Here is a 19,321-nt window from a genome sequence, read left to right as displayed (position 1 = left end):
CCAATTACTTCACATAAGTTGACAAAAAGTTGTGGAGAAAGACTTCTAACACTATCATACAGATAATGAATGCAGTTTAAAAAGTCAACAGAATTTTTTTTTGAAGTTCAGCATTATTCCATGGTACTCTTTGTGACCTACAACAGGCCAGTCCTTTTATTTTTAAAATTTTATCTATTTTATTTTTAATTTATGAAATAAAACAAGCATTTTCATAACAGAGTAGATTTTTTAAAAAAGATGATAGCAGACAAAAATGCAAATATATTATCTACAACTTGCAATACCTTCAAAGTTATCATGTAACTTTCTTTTTTTTCCCCTTTTTAAAAAATTCCTCCCACCCCAGTCCATCTTTTAATGGCTAGTTCAAGGACATAAGACTTAGAAAAAAAGAAACTTATTCCATTAATCAATGTAAGATGAAGGGTGGCCCGAGCTACCAGCAGAGTGTGCAGCCACAGGAATGGAGCAATGTCCAAATCAAAGGAACTTGTTTCTTCAAGCTCATCTGGGAATGATTCTGACAGTAAAGTTGACAAAAAATCAAAGAGGAAAAAGCAAGCTCTTCCAGAAAAACCAATAAAAAAGCAAAAGACAGGAGAAAGTTCTAAAGCACCAGCTTCATCCAAGCAAAGCAGAAGCTGATATGATCATATGTTTCAGATTGGAAAAATGAGACATGGCAGTGTTCAGGACTTTAAAGGAAAAGTCCTAATTGATATTAGAGAATACTGGATGGATCAAGAAGGTTGAAATGAAACCTGGTAAAAAAAAAAAGGTATTTCTTTAAATCCAGAACAATGGAGCCAGCTGAAGGAACAGATTTCTGATATTGATGAAGAAAACTGTAAAATCAGAGCCATATGAAACCTGTACTGTTTTAGTTGTTTTAACCAGTCTTTTTACATTGGCTTTTATTTTCTAAGCTATATGTTTTCCAGGCTATTGTATATTTGGATTGCAAAACAATTTGTAAGATGAAGCCTTTTTTAAAAAATGTGCATTAAAAGTGTATTCTTTGGGGGGGGCAGCCAGGTGGCATAGTGGATAAAGCACCAGCCTTGGATTCAGGAGTACCTGAGTTCAAATCTGGCCTCAGACACTTGATACTTATTAGCTGTGTGACCTTGGGCAAGTCATTTAACACTAATTGCCCTACCAAAAAGAAAAAAGTGTATTCTGAGTGGAAAAAAAGAAGATGAAGGGTGAAGTGGGGAGATTTGTGCATGTTTGTGTGTGTGTGTGTTTGTATATGGGTGTATGATATGCCAAAAAAGTAAGGATGTGACTGGAAGTATGTTGAGGCTATACATAGAAAAGAAGAGAAAAAGAGAGAAGAGAGTCTTCTAGAGAGAGAAGATTCATATCTTCCCACTATGAAAGCCTGTGAAAAATTAACAATTGGAATGCACTTTCTTTTGCAATGGCAATTACTCTACATTTGTAGGAAATTTGAAACATAACACTAGCGATAGAAAATTCCTAATAAATCCCTTAAACTCAATAATACTGTAGAACATATTTCAAACTCTTTAGAATAAACAAACCTGAATTTTCCCCTGCACTCCAGTACTATCCATTCGGCTGGCAACATTTACAGTGTTTCCCCAGATATCATATTGAGGTCTCCTGGCACCAATAACACCGGCCACTACTGGACCTACATTAATGCCTGAAAAACACACACACACACACACACACACATTTCTTTTACTTTGATAATCCTTCATATAAATAGAGAACAAAATGGATTTTGTTCCAAATTATTTATTAATTTAAGATACTGTTAATATTATTCTTTTTATGTTAATAAGCACTTGTTGGCTTCTGATTTTTATTCAAACTACTTCCTATAAAGAGAATTTCCATGGGGTAAAAAAAAAGAGCCTTGGATTTGGAGGATATGAGTTGCACTTCTGACTCTGCTGCTAACCACAATCTCTCCAACATTGAATAAATTATTTCTCTAGGACTCATTTGAAGGGGAACTGAATCAGGTTGGTGAATTGGATTTCTGTTCTCTAGGATTCCTGAGAGTTCCAAATTATATTATATTAAGAGCAATTAGATGTGTCCAAAAGGGAAAATGGGTTGATAGGTAATTCCTTGTTATTTCAGGCATTTGCATTATTTGTCAGGAATTTTGTTGGGGAGGATATCATGCTATGCAGGGATTTGCACTAGAATAACTTTTAGGTATTTTCAAAATCAAGATTTGATGTGATAGAGTCTCTCTGTAATATTTCCCCATATTTCAAGAGAGAACAAAGACATGCTTTTATGATTATATAATGAATTCAGAATTACATGGTACTTTCACTTTGTTGGCTGCTGCCAGATTCAAGAAACATGGCTAAACATACTTTATTTACTTTAGAATTGTAGCTTACCAACACGAAGGACAAAGTCGTTGTAAGATTGATAGTTGATTTCATCAAGGACATCAAACATCTCTATTGCAAAATCAGCTAGTGTGCTCAGATGTGAATAAATTGACTTCTTGGCCTAGGTACAAAATAATCATATTCTTACCATTTATCTTGAAACGAGAAAAGATAGTTAGTCAACCATGTAGAGATTTTGCTGGTCAGTTAGCAACTTATCTGTAAATTACCAATGGGGTGCACGATACATATCCTATAAAGACCTCGTGACAAATAAATGGTCAATCATAGGGTAGTCTGAATCAGATGGAAGCTCATATGGTTCTCTGGACTAAACTAGATGCCCTCTGGACTTATTCACATCTAGACCTTACAATGGGACTTTATTTCACCCACCTGGGTAAGGATTGGAAAAAATCCTTTGTTGTACTACATTATTCACAGAATTGTTGTGAAGAAAGCTCTTTGTAATGGTAAAAGTATTATGTAGCAGTTGTTGTTGTTATTAGAATAGTAGTATGATATCTTGGAACAAGCAGTGGACTTGGAGTCAGGAAAACTATGAGTCTGCATTCTTCCTTTGGACCATAGTCAAGTAAGTCACCTAACCACCCTGAAACTTAGTTTACTCATCTATAAAATAAGAATAATGCCCCTTAGTTCCTGCCTCACCTTACTGTTATGAGGATCAAATGAGATAGTAAGACATATGAAGTGTTTTGTAAATCTCAAGGCATAATATAAATATTATCTATTGTTATTATTCTTTTAATAGCTCTTTATATAGTTTTTCCCCCTTTTTCCTTTCCTTTCTTTCTTTTTTTTTTTTTTTGATGGTTTGGTCTCATAGTGTCAGTTAAAATAAAAACAAGAATGAATTGTGTCTATGGGATTCCAAATTGACAAAGAAATCCAAAACCATACTAACTCTTCTAATTCCTTTGTAGATGGTAAAAGCAAATAAATAAACAAAAGCCCTATTCCCCCTTCCCAATGAATAAGACTGAATTATAGAAAAGGTCACATACCATCATGTATTGACCTTTATTGCTCTTTAGCTGATGACCGAATCTATGACCTTGGCTTACATAATAGATTGGTTTTTGTTATTCATTTAATCAAGTCAGCAAAGTAAATTGTTTGGGTTTGACACTTTTGTGCCTGTGTGCATGTGAGTCCATGTGTGTACCTGTGTGTGTGTGTGTGTATGTGTGTGTTAAGTGCTTACATTCATAAGGCTAAGTGCTTGAGTGTTTTTCTGAGGCTGAAAATTTAGAATTACAATAATATCATTTTTAGAAAATGTAACTATAACTCCATTAAAATGAAAAACATTATTATCCAGGATAGCCAAATCCTTAAAATGAAACGATTCTTTTATTGTAAATTGAGCTTGGCTACACTCAGTGGGGCTACCAGGGGTGAGACTATGATGTACAAGAGAAATATATTTTCTTTATTACATCCCAATGATTTGGAGAAGCTCCTTCTGTTACACTCATTTTCTTTAACCCTCTCTCTATTCCCTGAGGAAATAACATGGCAGAATCAAAATGCAAATATATTTGTCCATTAAAATGACTTGAACCCAAATGAATGTTTTGAGTTTAAACTTCAGATCTCCTTGAATCACCTCAGCTCTGCTAATTTCTACCCATGTGAACCTATATGAGTCACAATCTCTATGTAGCTTTTATTCGTTATATATAAAATGAGAGAATGGACTCAATCTCTAAGGTCCCTTCCATTTCTAAATCCTATGATCTCATTGCCCTTGCCATTGTAATAATAAAGGAGGGAGTATGAATTTGTGATTGAGTCCTCTGGACAGCCACCAAAATATTTAAGAGACTTTCTAGGCAGAAACAGGAGTACTAGAATCACCCCCTTAGCCCAAATTTCACCAGAGAGCATTCCAACACTGTAGTCTCAGCCTTATTCCTAAAAGCCAATGTTCTTCCTCTCTTCAGATTGCCTTGTTTCTGTTGCCTGTATGCGTTGAGAGCTGGAAGGTCTGTTGTGTATAAGCTATAGCTTTAGGCAGGTGGTCAGGGGTAAAGGTAAATAGTACAAAACTTGTTTTGGTCTCAATGGCAACAATAGTCCAGGTCAAAGACCAGCCATGCCTGAAGCATCATGATCACAATCTGATTCTGTCTCTCTTAAAGAAAGAGAATTAAAAACCCAGTCAATCAGCTGGAGATGTCAAACCTCCAACTTACTTTTGCCTGCATCAGTTGTCTGATTTCTAGAAGACATTTTGTTTATTTAAAAATTGAAATTATTCAGAATCACTTTTATTCTCCATTTATATGAATGGATTTTGCCTAAATCTGCACAGGGTTTGAATCAGAGGTGTGAAAATTTAGCATCAAAAGAGCTGGACTGGCCTTAGACAGGAACTGCATTTGAATCCTCTCCTTCCCTCCTTCCCATGGAATGTTGATCAGTTCATTTTATTTTTCTGAGCTTGAGTTTCATCATCAGTAAAAAAGAGAAAACAACATCTTTAGTATGACCCTCACAATCTCATTTTAAGGATCAAATGAGTTAATACAAATAAAGTAATTTGCAAACTGTAAGGTTCTATATAAATGCAAGTTATTATGATTTTCATAGCATTTACCTTTTGGCTTGTAATGATTTTGTCAAGGTTTTGATACCTGTACTTTTCTCTGGAGCAAAAAATTTGTGAAAAATTTGCTAAGTACATTTTTCCCTTCCACATCCCACATAGGAGAAACAAAAACCAAGAGAGTATTCTGTTTTCCACTGATTACTAATATTAATTTTTAACTTTTGTTTCAGTTAAAATAGAGGAATTGAGTTTTGGGCTAAATACCGAATATATAAAAGAAATCAGAAGGGTAGCCAAAGAATAGAATTTAGGCTGTTGCAATCTACTTTTATAATGTAAATATACACCGAGTCCTCAGCACATCCTGAAAAAACTTTCAAACAAGTCTTTTTAATTCTAGACTGATTTACCTGCACTCACTTGCCATTGCCCAATCAAAAACGCACAAGGCAAACACACTCTAGTAACCTCATGATGCTATGATCTGATACTGTGCTTTTTTCAAGGTCATAGTTCAAAGAACAAAAAGCTTATTTGTCTGGAAGGATACTGATGCAAAACTCAAGAAATTGGAGGAAATAAATTACAATTCAAATCTATTAAAGGGCAAATAATGGCTAACATTTAAAAGGTTGTCTTAAGATTTACAAAGCACTTTACATACATGACCTAATTTGAACTTTACAATAACTCTGAGGGGTAGGTGCTATTATTTACCCCACTTTTCTTATCCAGAGTCACATAGTTATGAAGTTTCTGAACAGGGATTTGAACTCAGGTCCCTTTGACTTCAATATTTAAAACTGTATCTACTGTACCACCTAACTGCCTTCTAAGTCATTGGGAGAAAAGAAGGAAGAAAGGAGGAAAGAAAGAGAGAAAGAGGGGGAGGAGAGAAATGGGAAAGACAGAGAGGATGAAGGAAGAAGGAAAGAAAGAGACTGAAAGAAGGAAGGAAGGAACAAAAGAAAGAATGGAATGATTTGTACTTGATGTGTTTTTGTCTTATTTCCCTATTTTAACATAACAAAACAAAGGGAATAGGGATTCAACCTTTTAACTAAGCTGTATTACCCTAGTACCTAGTGTTGGACTTTGTACCCAGTCGGTACTTAATGTTTGTTGACTCAAATTGATTATAATAAAGTATTGATTCCTCTGCTACACGTGATGAGATGCTTATCATTTGGGAATACAAGCATATCCAGTCAAAGATCTGGCCTTGAGAGTACCTTGTGGGATGCAAAAAATGAGAAACCTGCACATACTCCTTTTTAGTAACTAGCATGCTTTCTGGGCTCACCTTGGTTCCTGTGGTCGGCACCAGTCCCACCGCTGCCATATATGTACTTCCAATTGTCTTGATCTTTTCTAGGTCCTTATAAAATTCTTTGTCCATGAGCTTTGTTTAAAACATAAAACTGTTAAATATTATATAATATTTTAGAAAAGATACCACAGTTATCAGTTCTCATGTGCAACAGCAAAGTAGATTAAACACATTATGAAAATCAAGTTTAGTAGATAGGCCTACCAGTCTATGAATCTATGACTTCTGAAGGATTTAGGGGAATTAAAATGGGCCTGGTATGTTAACTCAAAAATATGATCATAATAAATATGCTTTTTTCTCAAATAGATGATGGTATCACAGAGGTTTTTCAGAGACTTATTACTGTAGTAGACTTATTATGCATTATTATTGCTTATATTGTTAGGAGAGGAGATGGAAAAGGGATGAGTACACATGTCTTTTCCCTGTATTTCTATGGCTATATTTAAAAAAAGACAACCTGGGATTAAAAGTGTGTTCTCATGAAAAGTAAAGGAAAATCAGGGTATTTCCTTATTCTGGTTTTGAAAAGTATATTCTTGGGGGGAAAAAAGAAGACTGTCAGATTTGAAAAGGAATCTGAAATTAGAATCTGATGGCAGCTGTGGGAGTGAACAGGAAGGGAATACAGATTCTCCAGATTTGACAAGGGAAAACAGTAAAGAAATTCTACAAGAAGAAAACATTAACATTTCTCTCAACTCCTCCATCATTAAAAAATATCATACCATTAGGGAAATTTCCCTTATCTGCTTCCCACTATCTCAAAAGTGACTATTGGGATAATGCTAAGTAAAGTTCATAAGGAAGACACAAATTAATTGACAACATAGAGAGAAAACTAGTTAGGGATTAAGTGAATGGCTCAAGTAAGTATCTAGGAAAGAGAAAGGCTCCTGAGATGAATGATTCATAACTGGGAGAGACCTCACAGGTCATTTCATGTAACCTCATCATTTTACAAATGAGAAAACTAAGGCCCAGTGAAATAAGATATCCTGCTTGAAGTTATGAAGACAAATTGAGTAGCTGAGTTTCAAACTCAGGTCTTCAGACTCTAAATTAAGCACTCTCTTATGGCACCACAATGGGACAGATAGAATAAACTCAGGCTGATCAAATGAAGATTGGTCAGCACTGCCAAAATTAAATTCATTCTAAGCAAATGTCTTCTGTGAGAGTAAAAGTGTGAGCTAAGGTAGAAAAGCTTCATTGCTCAGAGAGTATAGTGAAAAGAAGACTGGCTTTGAGGTCCAGATGTCAAATGTTTGTAAACTGCTTCTCCTGTTTACTATGTTGTGTTTTGTTTTGTTTTTCACCTTGGACAAATCACTTCTCATCTATAGCTTCAGTTTTCTCATCATTAAAATGAGAAATTTGGTCTGGATGAGCTCATCTATTCTGACTCTAGCTCCTGTATCCAAATGAATTAGAAAAAATAAGGCATTTCAAAGAGAAATGCTTCATTCACAAAAGAAGATTTCTTTTTGAGACCAATATGTTGGGGAGCTAGGTTACTACTCTGCCCCTGCATTTCCTCCCCATGCTTTAGAGTTTTCTTTCCATTTTCATTCATCAAAACTTGAGTATGTGGTTGGATTAAATGTAGGATTTAATGTGTAAAGAAGCTACACAGTCAATTAGGAAAGTAATTCAGTGTAATACTATAGAGAACTAGACCCCCTAACAAAACTTATTCTAAATGATTGCAAATGGAGACATTACCTCATCAAAATCGGCAATAATTTCATTTAAGAGGCGCAAACACTCCACTCCCATGTTATTGCCATCCAGTTCAATGTAGAAATCATTGAAATTTGGAATGGAAGCAAACATCACACCCACTTGTGAATAGGATTGGTAATAAAGGTCCTGTAATGGTAGAATCATGATTAGGTTTGCGTAACAATTGGGCATCACAATAAGTGGTTTATTATCATTAGGAAGATGATGAGGATACAAAGACATGACTTCAATAAGGATGGGTATACTATTGTATATGCGTGTGTGTGTGTGTGTGTGTGTGTGTGTGTGTGTGTATATACACATGGCAGCGCTGCTGGATTCAATACTAGTTTTTAAAAATACACAAAGCTCAAACAATTCAAATGTGAATCCAGGACTTAATATGTGCCTTTCTGTTCCAACTTGTCAATCTAGTAGTTGTTTTAAATAATCACAGCATTGATTCAGAAGCACTTAACTTCTAAAATGTTAGGTTTCTTTGGTTTACTTCCTTTATTACACTTCTGTTGCCTTCTGTCATTTATCCCCTTGTTGGAGAACTGGAATCAGCCCATTTAAATTTAAAGGTCATCACCAAGTTGCCCTTCCATAGTCAGTTATTGTTTTCTTGGTGGTGGTTCTTTGTTCTTGAAGAGGACCATGATATCAGGATGATGTTTTGAGTTTCACTGAATTGGATTTAAGTGAGGGAGGACTGTGCAAGGTCACCAGGCTCACTCTCTCCTCTGAAGCCCTCTGGGTCCAGTGGCAAGATATACATGATGAGGACTGAAGATGGCCCCAGATGTTTTAGGCAGTCAGGGTTAAGTGACTTGTCCAGGGTCACACAGCAAGTAAGTGTCTAAGGTGAGTCTCAGGTCCTCCTGACTCCAGGGCCAGTGCTCTATCCACTGCACCACCTAGCTGCCCCTTCCCCTGCCCGTGGAAAGTAAGAAATGTTGTAATTTAGCATAACATCTAAGGTATAGTCAGCAGTGAACATGTGTTCACAGAATGAATCCTTAGCTTCCTTAGGGGTTCAGCTCAGGTGCCACCTTCTACTGGAAGCCTCTCTGTCTTAGTCAATGCTAATTCCCTGTCCAAAAACCTCACACGAGGAGATGATAGGGGTTGTTGCAAGGGTCAGATGTGAATGAAACTTGTAAAATGCATGAATCCATGAAAACATAAATGATCATCACCAACATTATCTTTTGGATTACAATCATCATTATCATTACTAGTGTCACGGTCATCACCAATATCACAGTTTTAGGAGGATGACAGATATCTCCAGAATCTTATCCTACTATAAGGGCAGGGCAGATTATAAGGGGAAAGAAGGAGTACTCAATAGGAATGAAAAGCCCCATGGGAATTTCATTTTAAGAAATGGAAAATATAACTCTTTGCGATTAAAAAAAAGTATTACAGAATATGAATTATCATAGTTTAATTTGTGGCAGCTAGAGGGCACAGTGGGTAGAGCACTAGATCTGGAGTTCAAATGTAGACGCAGAAACTAATTAGCCATGTGACTTTGGGCAAGTCACCTTCTCCATTTACCTCAATTTTCTTATCTGTAAATGGGGATCATACTACTACTTGTGAGGAACAATTGAGATAATGGCTTGCACATAGTAGGTACTATAAAAATGTTAGCTATTATTAATTTTCCACTATGATTTATGATATCATTGGTTCCATATTGCAGGGTGAATTTTTTTTTCAAATTTTAAACCTGACTTTTCCAAAATAAGTTCTTTTATATCTTTCGATTTTGTATTATGGTAATATCTAGAAATACTTTCTCCATTTCCAAATTGAGTCCTCTTTTATATGGGATAAAAAAAGCTAAACCAAGATAACCAAGACAGTGACTATTTCTGAGGATGTACAAAATCCTCTGACCTAGAAGTCTGACCTCTTTGTCAGGGAAAAAGAAACCTGTTTCATTCTCTGTTCCCTGGTGGCTTAGTGGCTTTTCAGTTTTTTTCTTGTTGTTGTTGTTTGTTTTTGTATTGTTTTTCTTCCCAGAGTTTGGTTTCATTTAAGAGGCCTTTTCAATTATTGTTGAAGTCTTGGGGAGTCTAAGTTTGATTTTAGCATACCAGGCTGTATGGCCCAGAAGGATACTATCTATGTTACCTGGATCAAATGTGTTATAATTTTTTCTTTTTCTTTTCTTCTTTTTTTTTTCTTTTTTGTGAGGCAATTGGGGTTAAGTGACTTGCCTAGGGTCACACAGCTAGTAAGTGTCAAGTGTATGAGGCCAGATTTGAACTCAGGTCCTCCTGAATCCAGGGCCAGTGCTCTATCCACTGCACCACCTAGCTGCCCCTGTGTTATAATTTGTGTGTGTGTGTGTGTGTGTGTGTTTTGCAGACAATGGGGGTTAAGTGACTTGCCCAGGGTCACACAGCTAGTAAGTGTCAAGTGTCTGAGGCCGCATTTGAATTCAGGTACTCCTGAATCCAGGACCGGTGCTTTAACCACTGCGCCATCTAGCTGCCCCAATTTCTTCTTCTTCTTTTTTTTTTTTTAGTGAGGCAATTGGGGTTAAGTGACTTGCCCAGGGTCACACAGCTAGTAAGTGTTAAGTGTCTGAGGCTGGATTTGAACTCAGGTACTCCTGACTCCAGGGCCGGTGCTCTATCCACTGTGCCATCTAGCTGCCCCGTGTTATAATTTTTTGATAGACATCCAACCAAGTTTTCATTTCTTACCATGTTCCTGGGATTGGACATAAGAAAGTGTTGCGCAACATGGGCCGGCAAAAGGTTGAAGAGAATCCGCTTATTGTCCAGCTTCACTCTCTCCATGTCATCTCTCTCTTCTTCTGCCTGGGTTAGGGATAATATTGTGACATTTCTCATTTTTTGTGAATTCAATGCATTTTTTTTTCAGGCCAAGTCTTTCTGAATATTGCGTCACCACTCAGCAATTACTGGCAAAATCATTGTGTCAAAGCAAATTCTTGAGCAAATTTTCTGCTATTTATACTAAACAGTTGAAAGAATGCTTGATCAAGAGTTTGAACACCCACCATTAAATCCTACCATCTTGGACAAATCACTTAGCCTCTCTATCCCTTACTTATTTCATCTGTAAAATGGTGATAAGAGCATTTGACAATTTCCTGCACAGGGATGATGTAAGGAAAGTGTTTTGTTTTGCTTTTCCCCTCCTTAAAGCCTTAGGTGCCATATAAAGGAGAGTTGATGAGGAGGGAGGGAAGAAGAAAACTTAGAACACAAAGTTTTAAAAAAAATCAATGTGAAAAGTAATGATGAGCAGGGGGAGTTTGGAAAGATCTGGAAGGACTTACATGAACTGATGCTGACTGAGAGGAGCAGAACCAAGAGAACATTGTATACACCAACAGCAGCATTGTGTGATGAACAATGGTGACAAACTTGGCTCCTTTTAGCAATGCAATGGTCCAAAACAATTTCAAAGAACTTCATAATATAAAACGTTCTCAACATCCAGAAAAAAAAAAAAGAACTGTGGTTTAGGAATGCAGATTGAACCATATTGTTTCTACTTTCGGGCTTATTTTTTATTCTTTTTGCATGTTATTGCCCTTGTGCTCTGACTCTTCTGTCACAATATGGCTAATGCAGAAAAATGTTTAATGTGATTGTACATATACAACCTATATTAGATTACTTTCTGTCCTGGGAAGGAGGGAGAGAAGGGAGGGTGGGAGAAAAATTTGGAACTGAAAATCCTATGAAAACAAATGTTGAAAACTATCCTTATATGTAACTGGAAAATAATAAAATACTGAACAAGAACAACAACAACAACAAAAAGAAAAGTATGTCACATTTAGAAAAATATACCTAGGTTTCTGAACATTTTTTATAAACTTTCTGGGACATGTTTATTTTACAAAGCAGAGTATACAAGTGAAACTCATTACTTTATCAAGTAGTACAATGGAAAGCTGGTTGGATGCAGAATCACTGGGCGCTCAATTCAAATATCAGCTGTCACTTCCTGTACATCTTTGGACAAGTCACTTAAACTCCCTGATTCTCAGTATAGTCCTTTATAAGACAGTAAAACTTAGAATGACATGAATCTCTCACAAGACTCTTTTCAAAATGCCATGGTTTTATAATTACTTTGTACATTGTTATTACTAGTAGTAATATTAGTGATGGCTATTTAAAAAAAAAATATATATATAATATATCTACATATATACGTATATACACACACACACACATATATGTGTGTGTGTGTGTGTGTGTGTGTGTGTGTATCAGGTTGTTATTACTGATCTACAAATGTTGAAACCAATTGGATAAAAAGCTCATTTTGTTACACACATTAGGTGTTAGAATGAGCTGGCTTGGTTCAGGGGTTATCCTGAGGAATGTTAATATATGTAAACAAAAATTCCTAAAAAGTCTCCAGGAAACTAAATAGTCCCTCTGTGAATAATCTGTGGGAGTTCATGAATAAAATCACACATCATGACAAGTCAAGAACAGGTTGTGATTGGCACCAATGGAGAGCACAACCATATCAATGTAAGTAAATATTAATTGATTTATTGTAAGCTATACATGCAGGAATTTTGCTTGGTACTTCCTCTATATGTAATTTATACCATGCACAGTAATTTTTAGGTTGTTTTTATGGCTCCAACATGCTGATATTAAGAATCTGCATTTAGTATACACAGTGCTATATGGTAAATTAAATATTGTGTATTAAATATATATACGTGTATGTGTGTGAAAGAAGATTAATTTACTGGTGAAGCGTGAATCCAAAATTATAGAACATACTCCAAAGCAGCTTTCACTAAAATCTTGTCCCAGTGCCTTATCTGAGGATAGAAATGATGCTGGTTTCTTAAAGCCTACAATAATGGAATTCAATATCTGGCAGGTACTAATGGCAAGCCTTTGAGGAAGGGCCAGTGATGTATGATTTATCTATGTATCACCTAAACACCAGTTCAGCTATCAGTTTGGCTATAGGGGGATGAATTTTTTCTCGCCACAACTCATAAAGACTATCTACCAAGCTACAAACAGATCAAGATCGGTATTGGTGGAGAAAGTCACCTGGAAAGTGTCCAGAGAAAGGTAACAGGAATGATAAAAGGCCTTTTTCCACTTCATATTAGGACTTAATGAACTGTAGATGTTTAGCCAAATGAAGAGAAGGCTTAGTAGGGGAAATCATAGTTGTCTCCAAGCAATTGAGGGGAGTGTCATGTGGAGAAAGGATTAGAATTCTGTTTGGCCAGAAAGGGAAGAAGTGGGAACAATAAGTGGGAGTATTAGAGACAAATTAAGGTTTTATATAAGGGAAAAACTCCTCTATTATAAATAAAATTCAAAAGTATAGTCGGGGCGGCTAGGTGGCGCAGTGGATAAAGCACTAGCCCTGGATTCAGGAGTACCTGAGTTCAAATCCAGCCTCAGACACTTGACACTTACTAGCTGTGTGACCCTGGGCAAGTCACTTAACCCCCATTGCCCTGCCAAAAAAAAAAGTATAGTGGCTGCTTTGACAGAGAATGAGTTACCCCTTCCCTGATGTCTTGAAGCAAAGGATGGATGACCACCTATCAGATGGATTGTAGAAGAGATTCTTTTTCCTCATGGGTTAACCTAGATGGACAGGGATATTCCTTTCAACTCTGAGTCTGTGATTCTGAGTGTCTGTGCCAATAAAACCATAGATCACTGAAGCATTGAAGGGTTTAATAAAGTATGGCCGATTATATTCCCATTATGATATAAGATTTTTAAAAATTTAGTCACAGGTAACGATTCATGATCTTGTAGACATTAGCTGGCCTTTCTCTAGCATTAAAATTACATGCCGGGGCAGCTAGGTGGCACAGTGGATAAAGCACTGGCCCTGGATTCAGGAGGAACTGAGTTCAAATCCAGCCTCAGACACTTGACACTTACTAGCTGTGTGACCCTGGGCAAGTCACTTAACCCTCATTGCCCTGCCAAAAAAAAAAATTACATGCCTAAGCTTTCCTGATATTAAAACAATGCAGTGTCTTGCTCTTGTAGAAATTATAGCTATCCTAAAAATTCAGAAGGTAAACCTCAAATGAAAGAACTTTTTTTTTTTCCTAATCTGGAGTTTCATTGTAGTACTTTTTACTGAAACCTCAGCTTGCACTAGACACTTGTTAAAAAAAAAAATTAGTGACACAGCACATATCTCAAACCCAGAATGCCAAGGAATGCCTCACTCTCATTAGTGAGAATGACTAGATTTCAACGGATCTTAGCGAAATGTCATCAAGCCAACAGAATGTTTCTCAGCTACTCAACTGTAACAACCAAGGCATAACCAGTGCCAGAAAACAGATTACTTTCAATGAAAGCCATCATTCTAAATGAACTTATAACATTACCAACATTTTCACCTACACTAAAAAAGAAAAAAATGTAGCTTTAGGCGGTTCTATGCTAAATATAATGAAAGACTGAATTAAGGAGACACAGAACATCTGGCAGAAAAATTGCCAGGAAGTCCTCTTTACTACCTAAAAACAATGTAATCAGGCAACTTATTTAACGTAGTATTGCTTTTAAAAAGAAAGAAAATACATTGAGGGGAATTCTGCTTTCTTTAGAGAGGGTAACTATATGTCTTATTGTCACTACTGTGGGGGAAGAAGGAAGGAATCTGCAATGATTGTGAAATGCATCTTGTTTTCAATTGAAATGGCTGTGTGCCTTTCAATATGCACTCAGTGATATGAGCTGGCTCCAGTTCTATGTCTTCCTACATTTTCTCCACTGGACTGTATGTGTCCAGGTGAAGGTTACCTTGGTGACATACAAAGCCGATATTTCTAAATATAAGACTCTATTTCAGGTTTCAAAGGATATAGCTTGCTCTAGCTGTCATAATTTCCAATGCTTCAGTGTCACCTGATATTTTTCTGCTGAAATTACATGTCAGAATGAATACTCCATACACTCAGAAAAGTATATAATTGGCTGGAGGGTCCAATTATATAAGTAAGAAACAGAAACAGTACCTCTTTCTTTAAATGGTGACCCCTTTCCTTCCCTCTTCCCTTTCTCCCAATCATAGATCTCAGTTCCCTATCTGCAAAATGAGGGTGTTGGACTAGATGACTCCAAGGGACCCTAAGTTCCCTTGATAGCTACAAAGCCATCATAATTGTTAAAGAAAAGAAAACATAGTTCTTATTTATGATATTTCTGTGATAAGTGATTGCCACATTCCAAGAACACTTCAATACAGCAGCAAAAAATCTGTTTTTTTTCTTTTCTAGGATATTGCCAATGTTTTAGAATCAAATGTGCTATTTTTCACATAGAAGCTAATATTTTAGAAGTATGCAAGTTATTAAATGTTGATATCCTTTGAATCAGGAATTTCACGTTAAGGCATAGCCCAAGGTAATCAATGACAAAATGAAAAGTTCCACATATACATCAAAATATTTGGACTACTTTTCATGGTGGCAAAAAACTGGAAATAAAATTCATGTCCATCATGGGAAATAGCTAAGCAAATCATAGCACATGAACATAGTGAAATACTACTGTGCTATAAGAATATGATGAATACAAGAGAATCATGGAAAGACAAACACTGAAGAAAAGAGAAGTAAATAGAGCCAGAAAGTCATATAAACAATGACTACAATAATGGAAATGGAAAGAACAAATGAAAAACAATTTTTTAAAAATTATGTTACAAAATTATGAGGGCCACATTTGGCTCCCAAAAAGAGAAGTAAGAAGATAAGCCCTTCTCTGCACCTCCTCCCCACTTCCTCTGTAGAAATAGGGTTTGTGGATGTAGAACATTACTTATAATGTCAGGGTTTTTAAATTTTTTTCTGATTTTCTTTTTTATCTTACCTTTTAAAATTATGAGAGGGGGATGGGAAGAGATATGAGGAAATATGGACTATATAAAACAAAATATACTAATAAAATATCTTTTAAAATAATGTTACTGATTATTCTTGGGGACAGAAAAGTCAGCTGTGGTTTAGTGGAAAGTGCTAGACTTGAAGTTAGAAGATCAGACTTTCTTCAAGATTCAATGTCATTTTCTTCCAGTGTTATCATGAACAAGTAGCTTAACATCTCTGAGTATCATAAACAGCAAAGAAAATTAACCCTCAGAATGTCCAAATAGTCCACTGAAAGTGAAAGAAAGAGACAGAGTTTGAAGAATAGGAAGAATCTAGGACAAAATGTGAAGAAGAGAGAAGGAACCTTATAAACATGGACAATGAATGCATCAGCTAGAAGTCATTTCAATCATTGATTCATCCATTAATTTGTTCACTTGGTAAACCATTAATTTAAGCATCTATTACATGCATAGTACTGTGCTAGATGCTGAAGGAATCATTAAGTCAATGACTAGTCGTTGACTTTATGGCCTTATAATAGAGACATGAGACAAACACAAATGTGTAATATTCTACCAAATATTTATGATAACCCTTGCACTCTTGAATCCATCTTCCGGTTGAGGCAGATGGAAGTCTGGAATTGGAGTCAAGAAGAACTGGGTTTGAATATTGCTTCTGATATTTGCTAGCTGTGTCACCATAGGCAAGTCGCTTAAGTTGCCTGAGTCGCCATTTTTCCCACCTTGAAAATGTGTAGAATAACAATAGTACTTATTTAACAGGGTTGTCCTGAGACTTTAATCAATATCAAGCACTTGACAGATTTTAAAGTATGATAGGACTGCTGTCATCATCATTATCATCATCCCAACAGATTATCTCCCTAATTAGCATTCTAGGACTTATAGGGAGGAAGATTGGACATTATCTAGCTCAGTCCCTTCATTTTATAGAGGAGGAAACCAAGGTTCAGTGAAATGAAATAACTTGTCAAAGATCATGATAGCAGTTAAGTTAAAGGGGCCAGGATGTAAATCTATGTTTCCTGGACTTCAAATCCAGTGGAGGCCACTTGACACTATGGCACTATTGAGCTTTAGAATATAATGAAAACTAAGCTATATTTTTTATTGAATAAGCGACTAGTTAATCAATTTGATGCTGGTTTATTTCATTTCGCAATTTTGCCCAGAATGGCTGATTCTATGAAACCTCCAAGATATAAATGAAAAGAATTCTAGGGAACATTGTACCTTTACCAGTAAGTTTTTAACCACAAGAGGGCAGGGAAGCCACAAATAAGATCTGGAACTAAGACTATAAAATACTATGTGAACATGAACAATTAAATAAGCCTTTTTGCAGACATTTGGATCAGAAAACACTACTGAGTGTATTTTCCAAAGGGGATTTCTGAGGAAACTGTGAAATAAGATCTTTTTTTAATCCTTCTTCAAGAAAGGCCACGATTTAGGAGATGAGATTTGTCAGAGAAATGAACTCACTAGCAAAGTCTTTGAATTAAATTGAAGAAGCTTAAAGTATTGCCCTGAGTAATTCAGTTCAGGAGTGCTTACAGATAAAATTTCCAAGTTTTCAGTCATATAAAAGATTGTAAAATGTATTTTTTTCCCCTCATACACGAATGGATTTACAATCTTATTGATGTGGCCCTTCTCTCCAACTGCGCACACTGAGACATATCAATGTCTGCCCTCTTGTCCACTGAATTCCCTGAAATTTACCAAAGGTTATTCCCCCAGTATTCATCGAGTCTTCTGTCTTTTTTTCTGATATCATGAGGATATCAATCCAACAAGCTCTTGTACTGAGCCCATCTTCTTTTCTATTCTTCTGTTTCTTGGATAACCTTCTGCCCATCACTTCTCTATTGTAATTCTCTATTTGCAGTGTGTTGCAGCTTGTTCTGACCTATGCTGTTTCATTTTATATTGCAGTTTTAGACTACTATATTTTTTAATCTGAGAACTGGACATTCTATGGAGATATTAATTTGTTTCATGAAAGAAGAAGAAGAAGAAATTTTGATTCTGAACATGAAACAGAAAATGAATTTAAGATTCAGAACAGGTTTGGGGATCAAGGATACCATAGCTATTTACCTGGAGTAGATGTGTTTGATTTTTCCTTACTCTTAGCTTCAGGACTTTTTTATAAGAGTATTTGTAGGTTATGAGAATTCAGAATGGTAGAGTTGATGGGAACCTTAGACGTCATCTAGTCTCATCACTTCACTTTGCTAATGAGGAAACTGAGGCTTCAAGAGGATGTGATTGCCCTCAGAGTACACAATACCAGATCTAAAATATAAACCCAGTTCATCTAACTCCAAGTTCAATGTTATTTCCCACAATACCACACTGCCTCTTAAAAAGAATAAATTTTTATCTATGGTAACATTTGTTTTAGAAACAAAAATATGGAGCTATGACTTGACAAAGGATATTCCTTTTATAAAGCCTCATGAAGAATGAATTTTATTTTCTTGAAATCAGGATTGTGTCAGGCATATTATTATAAAGGAAATATTACCTATTATTACCTATCTACCACCAAAGAAAGAGGATTGATGAAGATTAACCATACATATAAATTCTTAAGTTCAAGCACTATCCTATTGCACACAATTTACCATCTAGTCATACACACTGTGTTTCTACCAGGGAATATAAAAGGGAATCCTATCCGAGGTGTGTAATAGCCAGCTGTAGCCAGCTCCTCAGAGCCAATTCTTATCTTTTCAGTGTGAGCATTTATGCCTCAGAAATCATGGATTGATTTATTGTTTTGTTGGTTGCACAGATTTCTAAGAGTGTTAATAATGCAAATTAAACTTAAAAGATTGTGTGGGGGCAGCTAGGTGGCACAGTGGAAAAAGCACCAACCCTGGATTCAGGAGGACCTGGGTTCAAATCCGGCCTCAGATATGACACTTACTAGCTTTGTGACCCTGGGCAAGTCACTTAACCCTCATAGCCCCACCCCACCCAAAAAATTGAGTGCATATATCTTTCACCCAGAGAGCCTGGTTGTTTTTTTGGTTCTTTGTTTTTTGTTTTCGGGGCAATGAGGGTTAAGTGACTTGCCCCAGGTCACACAGCTAGTAAGTGTCAAGTGTCTAAGGCTGGATTTGAACTCAGGTCCTCCAGAATCCAAGGCTAGTGCTTTATCCACTGTACCACCTAGCTGCCCCAAGCCTGGTTGTTAAACATGTACTATGACCCCTCCCCCCCAATCCTCATCTTTCCATTATTTCCAAGAAGAAAGCTTAGTTACAAAATGTAGGCAATGGAGTGAACCTTAGAGATCATCAGTGATCAGATTTTTCATTTTATTCATAATAGAATGAAGGCCCTTGCACTGTGAGAGGTTCTGAG

General features: G+C 36.2%; 1 protein-coding gene, 1 long non-coding RNA gene and 1 pseudogene across 2 annotated transcripts in view; 2 read left to right on the top strand and 1 right to left on the bottom strand.

Annotated features, from left to right (window-relative positions):
* Positions 1 to 19,321, bottom strand: part of ADCY1 (adenylate cyclase 1) — a 348,458-nt gene that overhangs the window by 23,951 nt on the left and 305,186 nt on the right. Inside the window, exons 15-19 of the mRNA XM_043979268.1 lie at positions 10,750 to 10,866; positions 8,024 to 8,170; positions 6,269 to 6,367; positions 2,394 to 2,508; positions 1,551 to 1,675 (exon numbers count right to left, since the gene is read on the bottom strand). Of these exons, the coding sequence (XP_043835203.1) occupies positions 1,551 to 1,675; positions 2,394 to 2,508; positions 6,269 to 6,367; positions 8,024 to 8,170; positions 10,750 to 10,866 (603 nt within the window). The remainder of the gene's footprint in view (positions 1 to 1,550; positions 1,676 to 2,393; positions 2,509 to 6,268; positions 6,368 to 8,023; positions 8,171 to 10,749; positions 10,867 to 19,321) is intronic.
* Positions 475 to 870, top strand: LOC122742235 (annotated as a pseudogene).
* LOC122736853 overlaps positions 2,690 to 19,321 on the top strand; it is a 53,018-nt gene continuing 36,386 nt past the window's right edge. The window contains exon 1 of the long non-coding RNA XR_006354218.1: positions 2,690 to 2,982. This is a non-coding gene — a long non-coding RNA (uncharacterized LOC122736853). The remainder of the gene's footprint in view (positions 2,983 to 19,321) is intronic.

Source organism: Dromiciops gliroides, chromosome 1, assembly GCF_019393635.1.
Source record: "Dromiciops gliroides isolate mDroGli1 chromosome 1, mDroGli1.pri, whole genome shotgun sequence".
Taxonomy (NCBI): Eukaryota; Metazoa; Chordata; class Mammalia; order Microbiotheria; family Microbiotheriidae; genus Dromiciops; species Dromiciops gliroides.
The sequence above is the reverse complement of the archived record's forward strand: the minus strand, read 5'-3'. Positions and strand labels throughout refer to the sequence as shown.